Here is a 22,141-nt window from a genome sequence, read left to right as displayed (position 1 = left end):
CTAAAAATACAGAGAATTCACAATTTTCAGTAATAATAAAGTTGTTATTATAGTAAATTTTGACATTTTTACTCTTTTGTTAAAAAAACATGTTATGTATTCTAAACGTAAGTTTTACATTTGTTCTGTTACCATTTTGATGAAATCAAATTGAAGTAAGAAATCAAAATTAAAAAAAAGAATCAAATTAAAAAAGGAACTAAAATAATAATAATTAGCAGTTTTAAAATATATTTTAGCATGTGATTTTTTTTATACCTATATTATAGGGTGTATACTATTGAAATACATAATATTGTAATTTCTTTTAGGGGGATAATGAACTATGTAAAATTGATCTACAAAAGTGTATTTAAAAACTAAAACTGGGGCTGCCGTCCATGATTGGTCGCAGTAAGAAAGCTACGTTCTCTTTTATTAAAGATCGCATTTGGAAACGGATTAATTCTTGGAGAGGTCGTCTGTAACAGCCCGTTTTTTTTTTTTGTATTAATTTTATTATAATATTTTATACTCTTTGGTGTGTTAATTAATTATTTAACCGTTATGAGATATAATTACTAATTTAATTAATTAAACTTATGTGCAATTGTGTTTAATTGAGTTAATTAAGTTATTAGAGAGTTAGTATTATTTGGGCCTATTTGTTGGAGTTATAAGCAATTAGGAGGTGTTATTCATTTGAGCCCAATATAATAAATAAAGATAGTAAGAAAGGAAATGAGGAGTAGGAGCATCATTTTCATTTTTCTGGTTTAAAGAATAGAAGTGGAGGAGAGGAACAAGAAGAGGAGCTAGGGTTTTGGAGGAGAAATCAAGAGGTAAGGGGGAGAATACCTAATCATTATGGGTTAGTATATTGGGAATAATGGGTAGATTGACATGTTAAGATTTATTGGTTTTAATTCATGAAAAATACTATGGTGATAACCTAATTAGTTAATGCTAGAAATTGATGCCTTTTGTGTGTAATACAAACTCTTGCGGAGGGTATATGCTAACAGTGAGTGGAAAACGAAAGAAAACACTCACTGAGAGACGACACTGTTGTCGTGATGATACAGAACGTGCCATGTTTCCATTAGTTTATTTTTTTTAAAAACAATTAATATAGATCCATGTATTGTATTACTTGGCAAACATATTATACTTACTATATATAAAAAAAACGTTGCTGTTGATTTACTTGGTCAAAAGAAACCATGAGTCACCAATGTGATCATTTGATGGAACATGCTACCGCTGCCAGCTATTGGTGCAAGCAAAACACGTGAGGCACCATACACTCAGTGATAGAAATGTTACAGCTGCTAAGTGGTAGATTCTATGCATAGTTTTTTTTATTATTTAGCTACAACGATTAGCACTTGGTCAATTGGAACATGAACCAACACACACTTTTGTTTGAATGGAAACCGCTACTGTCACTTACATTTGGCCAATTAAAAAAATGGAACTTTGAATTCACCAATGCACTTATTTCATTCACTCGCCACTGTTATTGTTCATTGGCCAATTAGAAAACTACAAGTCCTTGGTGATTGCACAAGAAACGTGTTCGGTTCATGCCCTTTTATTAACACACCAATGTTGTTGTTCATTGCTCAAAGGAAAATTGTGGATTAAACACCATTTTGGTGATAAAATACTATATTGTTTTATTAATAGAAGTGACTACTAAATAATAGCTATCATCTGTGCAATTAAACATGAAGCAAACCATGTTGTTCATGCTGCCCATAGCTCTTAACGGCGACATTGAATGTGAAGGAGAAAGGGGTGCCGTACGGCAACCCCCCTTTGTAGGCCATAGGTCCCATTTCAATATATGTATATGTTATGTTTGTGGCTGTAATACGTATCATGTTCCATTTATTCATTTGGCTACTACTTATTCAATTTTTGTCAATGAAAATGGGAGATAATATTATACTTGATTACTAGAAATATATAATTGATAGATTTTATAGATTAATTAGTAAATAATTATAGTTTGGTGAAATTGATTGCTATATTAAAACAGTAGACTCCTAATAGAAATGACACATGAATATGTTCTATTATTGTTCTAAGGTAGAATCTTTTATGAATAATTAAGTGGCATAAATCCTAATGGCTTATTGGTTTAATATGAAGATGAGTAAATTCTATATAATTGACAAGTTGTGAGTTAGCATTTGATAGTGTTAATTACTAGTGTTATTTGGAATGGTGGGTTGGAATCGTGTGTTGACTATTATATGTGAATAATGCTTATGTGATGAGAATGTTGTGTACAATATTGTGGATAATTCATAGAGTGGACTATTGTGATATGCTAAATATTAAGATGGTAGAGATGATCTTAATTGCATATGTTTGTTAACATTGTACATACATTCATGTCATGGTGTGCCTTGAAACGAAGGTGGTTGCTTTGAAACAAAAGCAAGGCTTAGATTATAGAGTGAATCGGAAGCGGTAAATTATATGTTTACGTTTGGTGGGCTTTGGTCTTGTCCGGATCGGAAGCGTGGCTTGGATTCTAGATATTGAATCGGAAAGCGGTGAAACATTGGGTTCACATTGCGGTACCACATGCATAGCGTCACATATCTTGCATTGATTCACATTAGAGTTATGTGATAGTCGATTATGTGCATTGATAGTGTTGTGACACGTGTATGAGATTGATAATTGAAATAAGTGATGTTTGAGTATATGTTTGGTTAAATACGTGACTATGTGATCATTGTAGTTGTGTGCATAATTGAGAATATAATATTTGTATTGGATTGATATTCCCTGGTACTTATTGGTTACTTGTTAACATGTGAAATATATATTGTCTATTATTATTTATAGGGTTAAATATCTTTTTGGTCCCTCTAAATATAGCGGTTTTCAACTTAGTCCCTCTAAATATTTTATTCAAAGAATGGTCCTCTTAAAAATTTTAATTTTAACTTTTGGTCCTTCATGGCAAAATCGTAGCTAAAATGGTATCCAATTTCGTCGCTAAATAAAAAACCGTCGCAAAAACCACCGCTAAAATCGTCGCTAAATTGCAAGAGGGACCAAAAGTTAAAATTAAAAGTTTTAGGAGGACCATTATTTGAAGAAAATATTTAGAGGGACTAAAGTTAAAAACCGCTATATTTAGAGGGACCAAAAACTTATTTAATTATATAACTATGCTTGATGTGATCAACTTCTGTAATTATTAATTTAACCATTGTATTCCGTTATACTTTCTTCATAATGGTTCGTATTCTCACCCTTCTATTTTAATGTTGCCTCGTTTGGCGACATGCAGGTTCTGGAGTTTAGTAGCTCGTGCGAGACTTAGCCGGAGGTTCTTCCTTGGTTATCGGAGACTAGGTAGTGAGTCGATGCTCTAGTCATGTAACACTGGGTAGACTAGGTGTATTGAACTCATGTTATATTTTCTCATGTATTATGCTATGACTTGTGAGCTTATTTGTTGGTTACTTGTCCTTTTGAGAAGCTTATAAGCCAAACCTTTTGATTATGTCTTATGTTGATTTTGAGACCATTAGTCGGTGTATGATCATGGTATGGAACATGAATCATTATGAATCACATGAGTTTCATATTTTCCGCTGTGAATTCATATCCAAGTTTAATTGTGATTTTATATTGAGTGTTATTAAAATGACCAGGTGTATTGTGTTGTGTAGATAAATGCTGTCAGTTTTTTTAAAAGGTTTTTAGTTCTTCTAAAAACATCGATGTGACGCCCTTTTGAATTATATGCATGTTATTCTCTGATTATATGTTAAATATTTTGGGGTAGTAAAAAGGGGTGTTACATTAGTGGTATCAGAGCATGGTCGACCAGTTGGTCAATAGTCGCTAATGTTTTCTTATCTTGTTGTATTTGATTTGTGTATCTGACACGATCGATACTGTTTGTCTAGTTGTTTGGTTGTTTAGGATGATGGTTGCAGGCAGGAATGATGATGCTATTGCTGAGGCGTTGGCGATGTTGGCTGGTGCTGTTGGTCAGATTCCTCAGGCGAATGTTGGTAACCGGAACGAGGATGATAATGAGTACCGTGCTTTAGGGAGATTCCAGAGGAACAATCCTCTCGTCTTTGAGGGTGAACATGAACGTGATAAAGCTCAAGCTTGGATGAAGGCGATTGAGAAGATCTTCAGAGTTATGAACTGTACCGATGCCCAGAAAGTACAGTTTGGTACCCATATGCTGGAAAAGGAAGCTGAAGATTGGTGGGACAACACTCTTCAGAGGTTTGAAGAAGATGGCATTGAGGTTACTTGGGATCTTTTCCGTGATGTCTTCTTGGAGAACTATTTTCCAGAAGATTGTAGTGGGAAGAAAGAGGTGGAATTCCTTGAGTTGAAGCAAGGAATGGTACCGTTGCTGTTTATGCTGCTAAATTTCAAGAGCTTATCAAGTATTGTCCCCACTATAATACTGCTAATGCTGAGAGGTCTAAATGTTTGAAGTTTGTGAATGGCTTGAGACATGATATCAAGAAGGCTATTGGTTACCAACAGATTACCCATTTTACTGAATTGGTTAACAAGAGTCGGATTTATGATGAGGATAGTAAAGAGAGTGCTTCTCTCTACAAGAGTTTGAAAGGAAAAAGTCAGGATCGTGGGAAACCGTATGATGACAAGAGGAAACAAGTTGGTTTTGGCAAGAAGCCAAGTTGGGGAGGATCTTCTACTCCACTTAAGTGCTTCAAATGTGGCGTTGAGGGTCATAAAGCTGCTGAGTGCAAGAAAGAGGTTACTACTTGTTTCAAGTGTGGCAAGTATGGTCACATAGCTACTAATTGTAGAGGTGGTTCGAATGTGACTTGTTTCAACTGTGGAGAGAAAGGCCACGTTAGTTCAAAATGTGACAAACCAAAGAAGGAGCAAGCAAAAGGAAAAGTGTTTGCATTGTCTGGTGCGGAAGCCACTACTGATGAGAGGCTAATTCAAGGTACATGCTTCATTAATGGTACACCTTTGATTGCTATTATTGATACCGGTGCGACACATTCTTTCATTTCCTTGGATTGTGCTAGGAGATTGAATCTTGTATTATCTGATATGCGTAGAAGTATGGTTATTGATACACCTGCTATGGGTTCTGTTTCTACTTCTTATGTATGTGTGAACTGTCCATTGAGTATCTTTGGTAGAGATTTCGGGATCGATTTAGTTTGTCTTCCTTTAGAATAACTTGATGTGATTTTGGGTATGAATTGGTTGGAATTTAATCGTGTGTATATCAACTGTTTTGATAAGACGATCATCTTTCCTGAGAATTGTATTAAAGAAGATTTGTTCCTATCCGCTAAGCAAGTCGACGAATCGGTTCAAGATGGAGCTGAATTGTTTATGTTGTTAGCAACCTTAGATGTGCGCAAGAAGAGAACCATTGAGGAATTGCCTATAGTTTGTGAATTTGCGGAGGTATTTCCTGATGATATAATTGATTTACCACCGGAACGAGAAGTTGAGTTTTCGATTGATTTAGTTCCTGGAACTAGTCCTGTATCGATGGCTCCATATAGGATGTCTGCTTCTGAGTTGAAAGAGTTGAAGAGTCAACTAGAAGATTTGCTTGAGAAGATATTTATTCGTCCTAGTGTATCGCCGTGGGGTGCACTTGTTCTATTGGTCAAGAAGAAAGAAGGTTCGATGAGATTATGTGTTGATTATAGACAATTGAACAAAGTGACGATTAAGAACCGATATCCACTTCCGAGAATCAATGACTTGATGGATCAATTGGTTGGAGCATGTGTGTTTAGCAAGATTGATTTGAGGTCTGGGTATCATCAGATTCGTGTTAGAACTGAGGATATTCAGAAAACTGCTTTTCGAACGAGGTATGGTCATTACGAATACTCTGTGATGCCGTTTGGTGTGACTAATGCACCTGGTGTGTTTATGGAGTATATGAATAGGATCTTTCATGATTACCTGGATAAGTTTGTTGTGGTATTCATTGATGACATCTTGATTTACTCTAAGAGTGAGGAAGAGCATGCTGAGCACTTGAGAGTTGTTCTATCCGTGTTGAAAGAGGAGAAGTTGTTTGCTAAGCTATCTAAATGTGAGTTTTGGTTAAGTGAAGTAAGCTTTCTTGGGCATGTGATTTCAAGTGGTGGTATTTTTGTTGACCCTTCAAAGATTGAGGTTGTATCTCAATGGGAAGCTCCTAAGTCTGTTGCTGAGATTAGAAGTTTTCTTGGTTTGGCTGGTTATTACAGGAAGTTCATTGAGGGATTTTCTAAGTTGTCGTTACCGTTGACGCAGTTGACTAGAAAAGGTCAAGCCTTTATTTGGACTTCGTAATGTGAAGAGAATTTTCAAGAACTAAAGAGAAGATTGACTTCTGCTCCTATTTTGATTTTACCGGATCCGTTAGAACCTTTCGTGGTATACTGTGATGCTTCTTTGTTGGGATTGGGAGGTGTTCTAATGCAAAAAGGACAAGTTGTAGCTTATGCTTCAAGACAAGTTGGAGCTGTGGTATTTGTGTTAAAGCTTTGGAGACATTACTTGTTCGGATCAAGGTTTGATGTGTTTAGTGATCACAAGAGCTTGAAGTACTTGTTCTATCAGAAAGAGTTGAATATGAAACAAAGAAGATGGTTGGAGTTCTTGAAGGACTATGAATTTGGTTTAAACTACCATCCTGGTAAAGCGAATGTTGTAGCCGATGCATTGAGTAGGAAGTCATTGCACATGTCTATGTTGATGGTTCAAGAGTTTGAATTGTTGGAACAATTTAGAGACTTGAGTTTGTTATGTGAAGAGGCCTCTAAAGGAATCCGATGGATGGAGTGGGAGAAGCTTACGTACTCAAATAAGGAAGGCGGTTTGTGTTTTCGCGACTTTAAAGCTTTCAATATGGCGATGGTTGCGAAACAAGGTTGGTACATATTGTCTAAGCCCCACGCCCTTGTTTCCCGGATCTTCTCGTCAAGCTATTTTCCTAGAATTTCTTTCCTTGATGCTAAACTTGGTTATAATCCTAGCTTTGTTTGGCGAAGTATTTGAGAGCTAGAGAAATTCTAATGCTTGGCTGCAGTGGAGCATTGGTGATGGTAGGAATATTTCGGTGATGAATGAACCTTGGATTCGAGGGTATCGAGAGGGGTGTGTGGGTGGCCCTCAAAAACAAGGTGCGTACAATATTACCGTTAATAATCTTATGTTGACCCATGAAAAACAATGGGATGTAAGAGTCTTACATGAATTGTTTGATCGTGTAGCGGTGGAGGAAATTATTCAAGTCCCGTTATTAGAGGAGGTTATTGAAGACAAATTAATTTGGAAGGAAGAGCAAAGTGGTTGTTATAGTGTGAGGTCAGGGTATAGGATTTGGAGGAATGCAATCAAAAGAGGTCGCGAGATATCCAATTTACATAATTGGAATAGTCTTTGGAGTATCAAAGCGCTGGCTAGAGCTAAGCACTTTCTTTGGAGAATTTGTAATGATTGTCTACCCTCCCGAGTGATACTTCGTCAACATCATGTTCCTTGCCCGGTTGAATGTCCTTTTTGCAATAATAGTTTGGAGGATGCGTGGCATGTTTTTTTTGGTTGTGCGGAAACAAATAAAGGTTGGCAGGCAGTAGGTTTGAGCAATATTATTGATCACCGTATTCTTTCTTTTGATGATGTTAAGTTACTAATTTTTGATATATGCACAAAGGAAGATAGAAATACAGCGGGTAGAGTTGCAGTTATGTTAGAAGGTTTGTGGAAGAATCGGAACGACCTCATATGGCATAACGAGAGGGAGGAAGCAACAAAGGTTGGGTGGTTGGCGTATCATAGTTGGCAGGAGTGGTTTACGGTTCAGATTAAATCAGAGGATGACCATATTCCTCATCATGGACATTTATGGGAACCGCCATCTCATGGTTGGCTCAAATGTAATGTGGATGCGGGTTTTAACAAGAATTGTAGCACTTATAATAGAGGATGGTGCATCTGCGACAGTCCGGGTAATTTCCATACGGCAGGTACATCTTGGGATGTAGTTGAGGTTTCAGTTATTGAAGGGGAAGCATTAGCCCTCAAGGAAGCCATTCATATAGCTATCTCTATGCGTATAGATCGCATCATCTTCGAAAGTGATTTCCTTCGGGTGGTTCAAGCTCTTAGAAATAAAATCATTGGTGATTCAGAATTCTTTACTACTTTGAGAATTATCCAATCTACTCTTTGTAATTTTCCAAACTTTGAGGTGAAGTTTATCAAACGTCAAGCGAAAATGGTTGCTCATTCGTTAGCAAAGACGACCAATTCTTGGGCTAGACGTAATATTACTCATAATATTCCTCCTTGTATTGATCTTTTAATTTATAATGAAAGAAGTTAGTTTTGCTTTGCTAAAAAAAAAAAAAACTAAAACTGAAAATCAAATCAAACAATCTCTATTTTAGGTGTTTTTCTATTTTAGTTTTAAAATCTGTAAAATGAAAAACAGTTTATAAAAATATTTTTACAAAACTCTATATTCAAACAAGTTTTTTTAATTTTTAAATTTTAAAATCTAAATTAATAATTTTAAAAATAGAATAAAACAAACCTTAATATTTTAGCTATATATAAGTTTGAGAATCACAAATATTTTCTCTCAAATACATTCCACCATAACTTTGAACAAGAGTGGCTTTTCTTTCACCATAATATATTTGCTATATATATTGTTCTATAATAAATTTTAACAAAAGTAGATTACTAAGGTTCTTTTCTATCAAATTCATTATATTTTTTTGTAAATATACGATCTATATCATCTTATTTCCATTAAAAGAAAAAAAAGTTAAAGTACTCTAAATAATCAAATATAACTATATATACTATCATTAAATATTTATATATCATTAAATAAGTTAAATATAAGTTAATTATATCAAGATGATTTTTTTGGTCATATATCAAGATGATTTTAGATCTTTAGAATTCTAATAAGTTGAGAAATAAATTAGACTAAGTTAATTAATACCTACAAGATCTTGTGAATTCTAATAAATTGAGAAATAAATTATATCTAATTTATTTTATTTTAGGTTTTAGTTTTTCAATACTCTTTAGCAAATCAATTTTTAAAAACTAGTTTCAAGAAATAAAACTTGAAAAAAAAGTTTGGTATTTAGTTTTGAAAATTATTTTAAAGATTAAAAACCAAAAACTTGTTTGATAAATTTATTTTCAAAATATTTTTTTATTCATATTTTATTTTTTTTTCTTACTTATTTATTTTAATATCTTGTCTCTCAATTTGAGGGTAAATAAAGTTAAATATTTTTTTAGAGATTAACACTACGTATTTATTTAATTTTAACCATAACTTGGACATCAAAATAATTACATAGTTCAATATCCCCCTCAAAAAACTTACAGTATTATCACTACTAGAAATACTCTGTTTTCCTGCGGATTTACCTGCGGATTTGAGCATAATTTCCGCAGGAAACAGGTTTCATGCGGATTTTTCTGCGGTTTAAGGTCCCCAGCTAAAATCTTCGTGGGTAATATATTCGGCAGGAAATTCCGCAGGAAAATCCGCAGGAAATATCCGCAGGTAAATCCGCAGTAAATTCCGCTGGTAAGTCCGCAGGTAAATCCACAGGAACGATAAATCCGAAGGTAAATCCGCAGGTAATGTATTTCTAAATTTAAAAAAAAATCTAAATTGTTATTTGCTTCTCTATCAGTATACAAATACATTAGCTCTATATGGTTACCACCAGCATAGGAGCAGGTGAAAGTAAAGAACATTATTTAGTGTCAAATTTTCATCTTAGGAAATATTACAGAGTTGTCAAATATTAATAAATACAATCACATACATAATCCCACCTGAATATCATTATCCAGCACAAACAACATGTTCTCATCCAGCTAAAACATTCATTAACAACTCATGTCAAAATTAGGCATACAATATACCTTTCAGTGGCCCCTCAGCTGCCTTTCTGAATGTTGCATTGACATCTTCATCTGAAATACCCTTCTTCGCAACATTCACCACAAGGTCAACAACTGAAACATTAGGTGTAGGCACGCGGAGGGCGATTCCGTTGAGCTTTCCCTTGAGTTGTGGCAACACTAGAGATATAGCCTTGGCTGCTCATATGTTGGTGGGAACAATGTTCAGTGTTGCAGCCCTAGCTCTTCTCAAGTCCCTGTGTGAAGCATCCAGAAGCCTCTGCATAAACACAACTCTTAGACTCCATTTCGCATATATAGTTTTCAATTCCAACAAACATGTTATAGTTGATAATGTACCTGGTCTCCTGTGTAGGAGTGTGTGGTTGTCATGGTTCCCTTAACAATTCATGAAAATAGAGACCAAAGTTAACTAACCGGCTTTGGCCCATGAATCAAATGTTGCGCTAAAGTAATTATCTTTGCTTACCAAACTCTTTGTCCAGGACCTTAGCAAACGGAGCAAGACAGTTTGTGGTGCAAGAAGCATTGCTGTACATTATATGAATAATCAATCAAAACACAACACTATCTCAATCTCAACATTCGCGACAAAGTCAACAACTTAAACATTAAAGACTTACCTTATGATGTCGGCTACTTCATGGCCGTAGTTTTGTTCATTCACTCCAACAACATAAGTTGGAATATCAGCACCCGTTGCAGGAGAAGTGATGATAACTTTCTTGGCACCTGCTTGGATGTGTTTTCCCGCACAAGGGCCGTCCACAAACACTCCTGTTCCCTGAACAAAAATGCATTCGTTCATATTAAAAGACCTATCATTAATAAACAATTTCGCCAAATTTTAACTCGACTCGATAACTTACCTCAATGACAATGTCAATTCTGAGTTCGGCCCATGGAAGCTTAAGAGGATCCCTGCTAGAGACAGCCTTGATGGGTTTACCGTCAACTGTAATAGTCTCGTTATTCAGTATTTTCACATCTGCTTTAAAAGTTCCAAGCATAGAATCATATTTCAACAAATGTGAAGCCTGTGAAACAAGAGAAACTCATGAATCCGTAGTAACAAAACAAACTCAGTCAACCAAATCGAAGAGGACAAGACATTTTTATGGTGTTCTCTTGATTGCGTTGATAACTTACGTGGAGTAGAATTCACACGACCTTGTATAAATGATGTGTTTAGTTTGTTTGCAGCTCATAACACAAAACAATGAATTATTACCAATATATACATAATCAAAATCAAAGCAAGACATTGCATAAGAGTAATGCAGTGAATTTTCAGGGAAAGAAAGACCAATTGAACTTCAATAGGTTGAGTTTCAATTCATACCTAGACATTGCATAGAGATTCAAACTTTGAAGGGATAAGCATTTCTGCAACAACAACTTCAGCCCTTCGTCGGTTAACTTAACTTTGGAAAGGAATAGATAAACACTAACCGTCCGTAAAACATCCACCATGATAGAAGATTAACATTCAAGCCCCAACTCAGAATCAACCTAATAAACTCATTGTGGCATTTCAACAAACAATTTGTTTACAAAAATCACCAAGTTTATAATCAATGTAAAAATCAGTAAAAACTCTACCAATTGAATTAACTCACCAACTAACTGAGCTCTATAATAGATATAAAAATAAAAAACGTCAAACCGAGTTGAAAGATAAATTTACTTGAGTTGAAAAAGCTAGGGTTACGAGATTCGATCGAGTTGAAAAGGCGCCAGCGACGGCGGTAGTGTTTCAGAGGAGAGAAACTTCATTGGTTCAATAGAAAGGTCGAGGGATGGGAAATCCAAAAACAGTTTCCTTTCTTCGTTTGGAGTAGCGGACGGAGACGGAGAAAGGAGAAAGGTACGTCAGAGCTAGGGTTTTGCCAAAAAGATGCTTCTGCGTTTTCTACCTTTTGAGAGGCTACCTTTTGAGAGGAAGAAAGAAAAGGAAAAAATAATAATAGAAATAGTAATATTGAATAATTAATCATTAAAATTTTATTAATTTTTCTATTTAAGTTTTAGGAAAACATAAAAATGATATTTAAATATATATTCAATTTTTATTCGTACATACACTAATCTACTTATAATTAACAAATATTATTACGCTAAATAACACTAAAAAATAGTAATTTAATAATAATTATTATATTTATAAAATATTTTTGATAAAATTAATGAAAGATATTATTATTTTTAGAAAACATTTAAAATTAATAAAAAAATTAAAAAAAATATTTATAAAATTATTTTTAGATGAGAAGCTTTATAAATAGGATTATCACGTTATAAAAACATAATTAACTAGTTAGTAGTTATGCAAATATATCTAAATTTTTTAAAAATTAGTGTAAAATTCATAGAAAAATTTACGGAACATTCGTGAAAGTATATCCTAATTTCTTATTACAAACTTATCATAAGGTAGATTTTTTGGTCCAATATAAAGTAGATAATAGGTTTGATTACTATGGTAGAAATTGTATCATGTTTACATTTTCAATTTTTTAATAATTTTTTATTATTTTAATTTTCAAAATTTTTATACATTTTATTAAAATTTAAATGGAAGAATTACATTAAATTTAAAAATTAATCTTTTATTAAATATTTTAAAAAAATAGTCATACAACTTAAATAAAATATAGACAATAAAGGTGGTAGTTCATACGTGCAAAATTTAGACAATAAATATTTATCAAATCTTACATACTATTTATTTTATTAAAAATTATGAATTAATTAAAATACATCATAAAATAATTAATAACATAGATAAAATAAGAATTACTATAAATTAAACTAAATAAAAAATACCATAAAAATAATTAATAAAATAGAAAAATTAATGATTAATTTTTTTAAAAAAAAATTTAAACAAAAATTACAATTACCTTTAGGAAAAAATAAAAATGTCTAATTTGCAGCAAAATCCGCAGGAAACTTTCCTACGGAATTACCTGCGGATTTAGAATTGTGGTTTAGTTTTATTAAAATAAATTTTCGCAGCAAAATCCGCAGCAACGTTTCCTGCGAACTTACCTGCGGATTTTGTGTTGTAGTTAGATATTTTATTGAAAATATATATTCCGCAGCAAAATCCGCAGGTTTTCCTGCGGAATTTTCCGCCAATTCTAGTACTGCAGGAAGTTTATTTTATTTTATAAAATCCGCAGGTATACCTGCGGAAATTTTTTCGCAGGAAATTCCGCAGGTAAATAGAGTATTTCTAGTAGTGTATGTTTTTCAATAGTATAAACACTTTAATCATTTGGTAGGTCAACTTCGATTTAATTATTATATACTATTTTTTATGATAATTCATGTATTTATTTTAAAATTATAAAAAAATTAAAAATGTCAAGAGATATTATTATTTAAGATTTTTAACATTAGTTTTTGAAAATGTTAAAATAATCAACCAACTCATTTTAAATTAATATGAAGTTTGTATAAAGATTAAGAAAATAAAACAAATTATTTTTTATTGATTCAATTTTTCTCTTGAAAATCCAACTAAACATGGTAAAAAATATATATATACTAAAATATATTTTAAAATAGCTAATTATTATTATTTTGACTCCTTTTTTAATTTGATTCCTTTTTTTATTTTGATTCCTTTTTTCAATTTAATTCATCAAAATGGTAAAAAGAACAAATGCAGAAAAATACTAAACGTGTTTTATAATAAAAGAGTAAAAAATATTAAAGTTTACTAAAATAACGATTTTATTATTATTAAAGATTGTTAATTCTCTATATTTTGGGAGTTTCCGAAACATAAGTAGAAAAGCAAAATTTTCTTTATTTGTTTTTCTTTTTTAGTTTTTATAAAATTGTAAAATGAAAAACAGTTTCTTTTTTAAAGTTAATTTTTTTTATTCAAAAGAGGTTCTTAATTTTTAAGATTTGAAAACTAGAATACAGCGGACCCTTAATACATTTGCCTATATATAATTTTGAGAATCTCTCCTAATACATTACACCATAACTTGAATGAGAATGACTTTCCTCTCAACAACTCCTTATGTTATCCTTCCATCATTCAACCAAGAAACGAACTATGAAGACGAGGACAACAATGTTCATCAAAACATTCTCATTCTCTTCGATAACAAATACTACAAATGGAATACTATCTTCAACTCTTATGGAGGTGCTTGGTGTGTAGGCTCTTCAAACAATTTCTTGATATTTCTTGACAACAAAGGTTGTCCTTTTCTTCTAAATCCATCTTGTAATACTTTTATTCATGTTCCACCTTTTACCACCTCGTTCATTCAACACACAAATGTTCCCAGTTATTCCTATTATGTTCAATCCCTTCGTAAGACTTTTGTATCCCAAGCGATATTGATGTCTTCTCCATCTGCTTCACAATACACCCTTGCCATTATGTATGATTACCCGTGTAGGATTGCTTTTTGCAATAACCATAATGCTTCGTGGGTTAAACTCTATGATGCGAAACGATTGTATTCTGATATTGTGTTTGATAAAAATATTCTTTATGCTTTGGATGAAGACGGATCTATTGAAGGATGGGATTTTCTTCATCAGAAGATTCCAAGAAAGATTTTGGAAGTTAATTATCCAACTATGATTTTAGATAATGAAAAAGAGGTGAAATTTCCAATAGATAAGTTTTCAACTAAATTTTATTTGGTGATATCCAAAAGAGATTTCTTGTTGATAGAAAGGTTCATTGGTAATTTCGTGCATGCTAATGGTGAAGTAGTTTATGAAGGAGGCAATCGATTGGATCAGGTTGAAATTTGTTCTTATAGAACAAAGCATTTTAATATGTACAAACTTGACTTGGTGAAGAGAAAGTGGGAAAAGATAAAATCTTTGGATGGTCAAGTTGTGTTTGTAGGTGCCAATGAGTCAAAGTTAATGGATGCCTCTAAATGTGGTAACAAAGAAAGTTTAATTTATTTTAGCGATGATAGATGGGAAGAGATGAATTTAGACTATTCATATGGTGGACATGATTGGGGTGTTTTCAATCTACAAGATTCAAGTGTCAAGTTCTTCGCTCCTTATGCAAATAAGATGGATCCACCACCTATTTGGATGGTTCCATATTCAAATTAACTTGTAACACCAATGATTCAACTCTCCAACTATAATTTTTCAAGTGAATGTAGTTTTAGTATTTGCTGGTTATCACAATTATTTCTAAATGTTTTATTTGCATTGTATTATGAAGAAGTGAAAATATTAAATTGGAATTTGCGCATGTATTTATCATTTTAGTTGTACTATAGAAAATAATTGACTATCATTTTAACACAATATAAATTTATAAGATTAAGTGTTTACGCATATACTGCAAATAGAAAAATAAAGCATTAACTATAGTGTCTGTCAACTTTTATTATATGAGATTAACTATCATGTTGTTTAACAAAAATGTATCAACTCATATCTTGTCCAAATAATGTTGGTCATAATTCTTTCTCAAATTGTTTCCAAACAAGAGTTGAGATCACTATACATAAAGTATTAGGTAAAAGAATTAATAGAGAAACACCAAGAAAAAATAATTCACACTTTAATTTTGTTTGTGGATCAAATTAAACTCGGCTTGAATCCCTCCCGAATTCGAATCTTCTAGTCCATTCGGACACGACCGAATACCATATGCGCCAATTCACTTGCTTGCTGCAAGTTGAATAACAAAACAAATGTTTTGTATATATAAATAACATGTTTAACAAAAAAGAAAAAAAGTTTGGTTTGTATCATAAACAGAATACCAAAGCCATTGAGTGATGTGACCAATGGAAACCCAGTCTCCAGGATGTTCTACTGTGGCTTGCTCCCCACCCAATGGAGCAAATTTCTCAAAATGCTTATACCTTTTCATAATAACAAAATATCATCATAAATTCAAAAATATAGAAAAAATATAAGCATTATGAAGCACATGGTTTACCAGAAGGGAAGAAACCGACGATGTCCAGATTCTGTAAATCGTCGAGGTCCTTCTGGATGCTCTTTACATTTATCATTGAGATTAAAACAACTAGCTACATATGCACCTTGTTGCGCAGTAACCTACATATACTAATACGTTAAAAACTTATTTGGCATGCCACTATGAAGCCTTGTCGCTACTTGCAATTCTAAGTTTTTGGTTTCCATTTCGTTATTTCGTCTGGGAGATTTTCATTGCTGCATTGTTATCGCAATCGATTCTTGTTCTTATTCATTTGGTTGCGATTGATTATGTGTCGCTCGCTGATAGTTGATTCTTGTTTGGTTGAGATTTAATTTATTTCCACTGATTGCTGATTGCAAATTGTTGTTCAATAATGTCTGATTGTTGTTCAGTAATCACAAATTGTTATTCGGTGATCGCAGATCTGGTGCTTGTTGTTCGGTGATCGTATATAGGATATCGTTGTTAAATAGGAATATTGTTTCTTATTTTAATATTTGTGTTGGTGAATTCATCAAGGAGAAACTACATTTACTTACTTAAGGAACCATGTCTCATGATGTTGTTAGTTCCGAACTTGTGGCAATTGCAGATGCTGCTTAAAGTAGAGGTAAGGGTCCTGATATGGGACATATCCAATGTTTTTCTTCCAAACAAATTGGACATGCTGCTCATAGCTGCAATAAATGTTTTTGTATTTATTGCAAATAACGGGGCCATATCATCTCTAACTATTGAACACGTCCTCCACGACCAACACATCATTCGGTGAAGGCATTTCATGCCACTACAAGCCATACCGTTGGCTCTTCCACCATTGGTATATGTGATGCTAGTTCTCTACAACCTGAAATTATTCAACAAATGGTACTTACTGCCCTTTCATCCTTAGGTATTTAAAGTAAGTCTTATCATGTTTCTCGTCCATGGTTTCTTGATTTGGTGCATCCAATCACATGACAGGTTCATCTGAATACTTGCATAATTTACATTCTTATCTTGTTAATAAAAAAAATTCAAATTGGTGATGGTAATACCTTGTTTATCACTAATGTTATTGACATAAAATCTGATTTTATGAATGTGCTTGTCTCACTTGGATTTGCTTTTAATCTATTGTGTGTTGGCCAAATGGTTGACAACAATTGTAATGTTGATTTTTCTCAGTCTGATTATCTTGTGTGGGAGAAGTGTCGGGGAAGGTGATCACAAAGAGGCTTAAAGTGAAAAGATTTTTTCCAATACAGTTTTTTCTAATCATTTATCTCTTGCGTGTAATAACATTTTGAATTCTTATGAGGATTGGCATAGAAAATTGGGCCATCCAAACTCAGCTGTTTTGTCTCATTTATGTAAAATTGGTTTGTTGGAAAATAAAAATATTATTTTTAATGCCTCTTTTTCGTGTTATATTTTCAAATTGGATAAAAGTAAAACACTTCATTTTCCGCCTAGTGCTCAGCGTGCTTCCACTTGTTTTGAGATGATTCATAGTGGTGTATGGGAAATGTCTCATATAGCTTCTCATGCTCACTATAAATATTTTGTCACATTTATTTATGATTATAGTCATTTTACTTGTATATATTTTCTCAGTTCTATATCTAAAGTGTTTTCTATGTTTAAGAAATATTTGACATATGTTGAAACTCAATTTCAAACAACTGTTAAATATATTTACGCTTACTCTCGTGATAAGTACATGTCTCAAGAGTTTCAAGAATACCTAGAACAAAAAGGCATCTTATTTCAGCGATCTAGTCTCGATACCCCTCAACAAAATGGCATGGCAAAACATAAGACTTGTCATTTTCTTGATGCAACTCACACCTTACATCTCCAAGCTTTTGTACCACTTCCTTTTGTGGTTATTGATCGTGATTCTCCTTTCTTTCGTCTTCTTAAAACTCATTCAGATTATAGTGCTTTACATACTTTTGGGTGTGTGTGTTTTGTTTACTTACATTCATTTGAAAGCATAAGCTTGGAGCACAGTCTGTTCAATGTGCATTTAAGGGGGTGTAGTCACTCTCATAATTGCTTTGTGTGTTATGATGTCACTAACCATCACTTTTTCATTTCTGGGAATGTGACATTCTTTATAATAAATTTATGTTTCCCTGTGTTTCTCATGCCATGAATGATATTTTTACTCTTCCTAAGTTCTCTACTATGCCCTAATCTATAGAATGTTATAAATAAGGTCAACTATATGTCAAAAAAACATATAGCAGATTCCTCTTCATTTATTCATAGCATATTTACTAGTATTTTTCTACTTCTTTTGTATCTTGATGATATGGTTATTATTGGTTTTGATCATGCTTCCATTCAGTGGCTTAAGTAACATTTACATGACTCATTTCACGTAAAAGATCTTGGTAATCTACATTATTTTCTTGGTCTTGAGGTTCATTTTATGTCCAACGGAACCTTCCTCCATCAACACAAGAACAAAACATATTTGATTTGAATGGTTGGTCTCGAATCAGCTAATAAAATGGACACCCCTCTGAGGTTAATGTTTAATATCATCGTGATGATGGTGATCTTTTACCTGATCCTTTATTGTATCAAAAACTTATAGGTAGCCTTAATTACTTGATTGTTACTCGTCCTGACATTCTCCTCGACATCTTTATTTGGCAACGGTTCATCGTATAATTCGTTATTCGAAAGGAACTTCTCATCATGGTCTATTTTTCCCCACCAGAATAGTTGGGATCCAAACCAAACTTTCTTAGTCCATTGACATGTCATGACGCAATGATTAAGGGTTTTATTCCTTTCATTATATCGAGGGCATATAGGAATACCATTGAGGCCTTTGTTAGATAGCTAATCTCTCGTAGGAATGATGATGTGCATGATTCTCCTATGAGAATTTTTTGTCTATAAGCATCATTAGATTTTCATAGTTATTGCCAAAATAGTTTGTTCCTGATAGGGTCAGAGACGTCAATGATCTTAGTTTTTTCCCAATTAATAATGCATTTATAACCAGACTTAACATCATAGTAACCGTCCTTAGAAGCCATCCAACAAGATAGGTCTTCTTCTTCCTTATTGATAAGGGGTATGTTCAGAGTAGCTTCCTTGTGATAGAAGAGTTATGTTCCAACAATCAGTATTTTTTTTTTTTTTTGGAAATGACCAATTCTATATTATAAATTGAAAAATAAATGTATAAAATGGATGGACTATACTTATACCTGACCCATGCAATAAAAGTGAAAAAAAAGTAAAACATATAATCAAAGAAAATAACGGAAAAAAAAATTAAATTGAACCCATCCATCTAAAATAAGGTGAATGATCAATCTCATATCAAGGTATTGAAAAAATAATTATGGAGTTAGGCTGTGTCAAATTCTCTCCAAACATGAATATTCTTAAAAGGTGATCATATATATATATATATATATATATATATATATATATATATATATATATATATATATATATATATATATATATATATATATATATATATATATATATATATATATATGTGTGTATATATATATATATATGTGTGTATATATATATATATATATGTATATATATATATATATATATATATATATATATGTATATATATGTATATATATATATATGTATATATATATATATATATGTATATATATATATGTATATGTATATGTATATATATGTATATGTATATATATATATATATATGTATATATATATATGTATATGTATATGTATATATATGTATATATACATGTATACATACATATATATATATATATATGTATATATATATATATATATATATATGTATATGTATATATATGTATATATACATGTATACATACATATATATATATATATATATATATATATATATATATATATATATATATATATATATATATATATATATATATATATATATATATATATATATACATATATATACATATATATACATATATACATATATATACATATATATATATACATATATATACATATATATATATACATATATATATATATATATATATATATATATATATATATATATATATATATATATATATATATATATATATATATTTTTTTTTTTTTTCATTTTGAGACAATTGGATGATCTCCCTCTGTCATATGTGCTTATGCTTGTCGAATATATGATTTTATACAATCTCCTTCAATTGAGGAAATATATCATAAATAAATAAAAATAAAAATATGTTAAAATGTAATTGTCGGGATTGTTGATCAAAACTTTTTCTTTTGATTGGCAATTAAATCAAAAGAATAGGCCATAAATAAAATAAATAAAAGACACTAAATGAAGTTGTAAGGATTCAAAGGAGGTTGATCCAAAAAAAATTCTTGATTGTCATCTCAATTGAAGAAATAAGTTATAAATAAAAAAGGCTCTAAAATATATGTGTTGAGATTCAAATATGTTTATAAACAAAAAGGCTCTAAAATATATTTGTTGAGATTCAAATATGTTTGTGCGTCAGTGAGTCCACCGATTGTTGTGTGTAGTCTAAAATGAATCTAAAGTTGTACTCACTACTACGAAAAAACACCTACCACGACGGTTGGAAAAGGGATATAACCACGTCAGACAAACCGTTGTAAGGTAAGATGTGAGTATATGTATGATGCTTTCCACCACTGGCGTAAGACCGTTGGAATAAAATAGTTAGTGTGTCTTATATCACAACGGTCAAAGTAAATAACCGTTGTGATATGACGCGAAATGTCATGGGTTCGATACCTAGTGATTGTATGGTTATTTATTTTTTCGCTCTTTCTATAACAATAGTTAGTATAATAACCGTGACTAAATAATTTGTTTTTTTATTTCAGTTTAATTTTTCCATATATTACAAGCCTGTAATTTTTTCATAATTAACTTGTATACAAATTATCAAATGTATTATAACCTATACACAAAATAAATAACTTGTATATTATACATATATTACAAAAATGTTATATATACACATATTAAGCAACAAAAATAAATTTACAACCATCAAAGACAAAGTCATGATAAAATACCATCCCTTTTTCAATCAACGCGTTGAACACAAACGCCCAACGTTTACGAATGTCTTCTAAGTCATTGAGAGAGAAATATGTCAGGCCGTTGAACATCTACATAAAAAAGTTTTAGAAAATTGAATATCACGTCTTTTGAAATATAATAGCAAATTACTTTAACATTAATATGTTATTTGTAAACAAATTTCATGACAATATATATACCTTATCCCACGAATCAACAATGTCGGCAGAGACGATATTATACATGTTCGTTACATAGTACCCACACTCCCATCCCTCTAGTTGTCTCCTAGTCTACAAATTTAAACATTTCGCGTGAATATATATAAACGTACATTTCATGAATATATATATATATATATATATATATATATATATATATATATATATATATATATATATATATATATATATATATATGTCACAAGTTATCCACTTACCTTGAGCTCACAAAATTGGAGCTTTTTTCAAGAGTTGTTCATCATATAATGTCTGTCCACAACACTATAAATTGAAAATTATTTAAAAATATTAGACTCTAAGATAATTACAAATTTAAAAAATAATAATAAAAGTCTCATAAACATAAAGTTACGTAGTAATGATATGTTTCATCTTATGTTCAAGTGGTCTGTTTAACTAACACATTGTAGTTATCATATTCGTCCGAAGAGATATGATAATCAATTTAAAATGCTCTCTGTCTGAATAATACATGCATATATAGTTAGTATTTGATAAAACATGAAAACTAACTATAATAGATAAACCATTATTTTAAAATTACTCACTTATGGAGGAATAGTGCTAAGTAACATTCTTTCCCACATGCTATCCGTGATGTTAAGAAGTCTTCAATATTATTTTTAAGTATTACATGTAAATCGTACTCTAACTGGATCCAACAATCCATAAGTATCCAATTTATTTAGCTCTATACTAACATGGTGAATGTACCTAAATGGTTAAACAAAATAAAAAATACATGTGGGGAATTACAAAAAAGAATAAATGTACCATAATGAGATATACTTACGTGCACCAAACTTGTATTAGCCCTAAGTCCAACCACTTCTATCTAACAATCAAATCCTTTATATCTTTAGGATAAAATATGAATTCCTCTAACCCCTTAATATCTGGATCATGTTTTAGCGCAAGAGTAAATAACTCGTCTTCGTGGCACATAAT

The 22,141-nt window shown here is 31.6% G+C and overlaps 2 protein-coding genes and 1 pseudogene across 2 annotated transcripts; 1 reads left to right on the top strand and 2 right to left on the bottom strand.

The window, feature by feature from the left end:
- Positions 1 to 9,922: 9,922 nt before the first annotated feature.
- LOC131604749 (glyceraldehyde-3-phosphate dehydrogenase B, chloroplastic-like) lies at positions 9,923 to 10,311 on the bottom strand (annotated as a pseudogene).
- Positions 10,116 to 11,002, bottom strand: LOC131606675 (glyceraldehyde-3-phosphate dehydrogenase B, chloroplastic-like). Its single transcript, XM_058878845.1, has 3 exons — positions 10,809 to 11,002; positions 10,563 to 10,723; positions 10,116 to 10,470 (listed from the first exon to the last, which is right to left on the bottom strand). The coding sequence occupies exons 1-3, from the start codon at positions 10,947 to 10,949 to the stop codon at positions 10,395 to 10,397; spliced, it is 378 nt and encodes a 125-aa protein (XP_058734828.1). The 5' UTR covers positions 10,950 to 11,002; the 3' UTR covers positions 10,116 to 10,394.
- A 2,951-nt stretch (positions 11,003 to 13,953) lies between these two features.
- On the top strand, positions 13,954 to 15,048 carry LOC131604748 (uncharacterized). Its single transcript, XM_058877170.1, has one exon. It carries the CDS (start codon positions 13,954 to 13,956, stop codon positions 15,046 to 15,048), a length of 1,095 nt encoding a protein of 364 aa, XP_058733153.1.
- Positions 15,049 to 22,141: the final 7,093 nt, after the last annotated feature.

Source organism: Vicia villosa, linkage group LG5, assembly GCF_029867415.1.
Source record: "Vicia villosa cultivar HV-30 ecotype Madison, WI linkage group LG5, Vvil1.0, whole genome shotgun sequence".
NCBI lineage: Eukaryota > Viridiplantae > Streptophyta > Magnoliopsida > Fabales > Fabaceae > Vicia > Vicia villosa.
The sequence above is the reverse complement of the archived record's forward strand: the minus strand, read 5'-3'. Positions and strand labels throughout refer to the sequence as shown.

Coding starts and splice junctions, on each gene's coding strand:
- LOC131606675 (XM_058878845.1), bottom strand. CDS start 10,949: ATGCTTGGAACTTTTAAAGCAGATGTGAAAATACTGAATAACGAGACT. Junction 10,724..10,808: donor GAATTGACATTGTCATTGAG/GTAAGTTATCGA, acceptor ATTTTTGTTCAG/GGAACAGGAGTGTTTGTGGA. Junction 10,471..10,562: donor GAAGTAGCCGACATCATAAG/GTAAGTCTTTAA, acceptor TATAATGTACAG/CAATGCTTCTTGCACCACAA.
- LOC131604748 (XM_058877170.1), top strand. CDS start 13,954: ATGACTTTCCTCTCAACAACTCCTTATGTTATCCTTCCATCATTCAAC.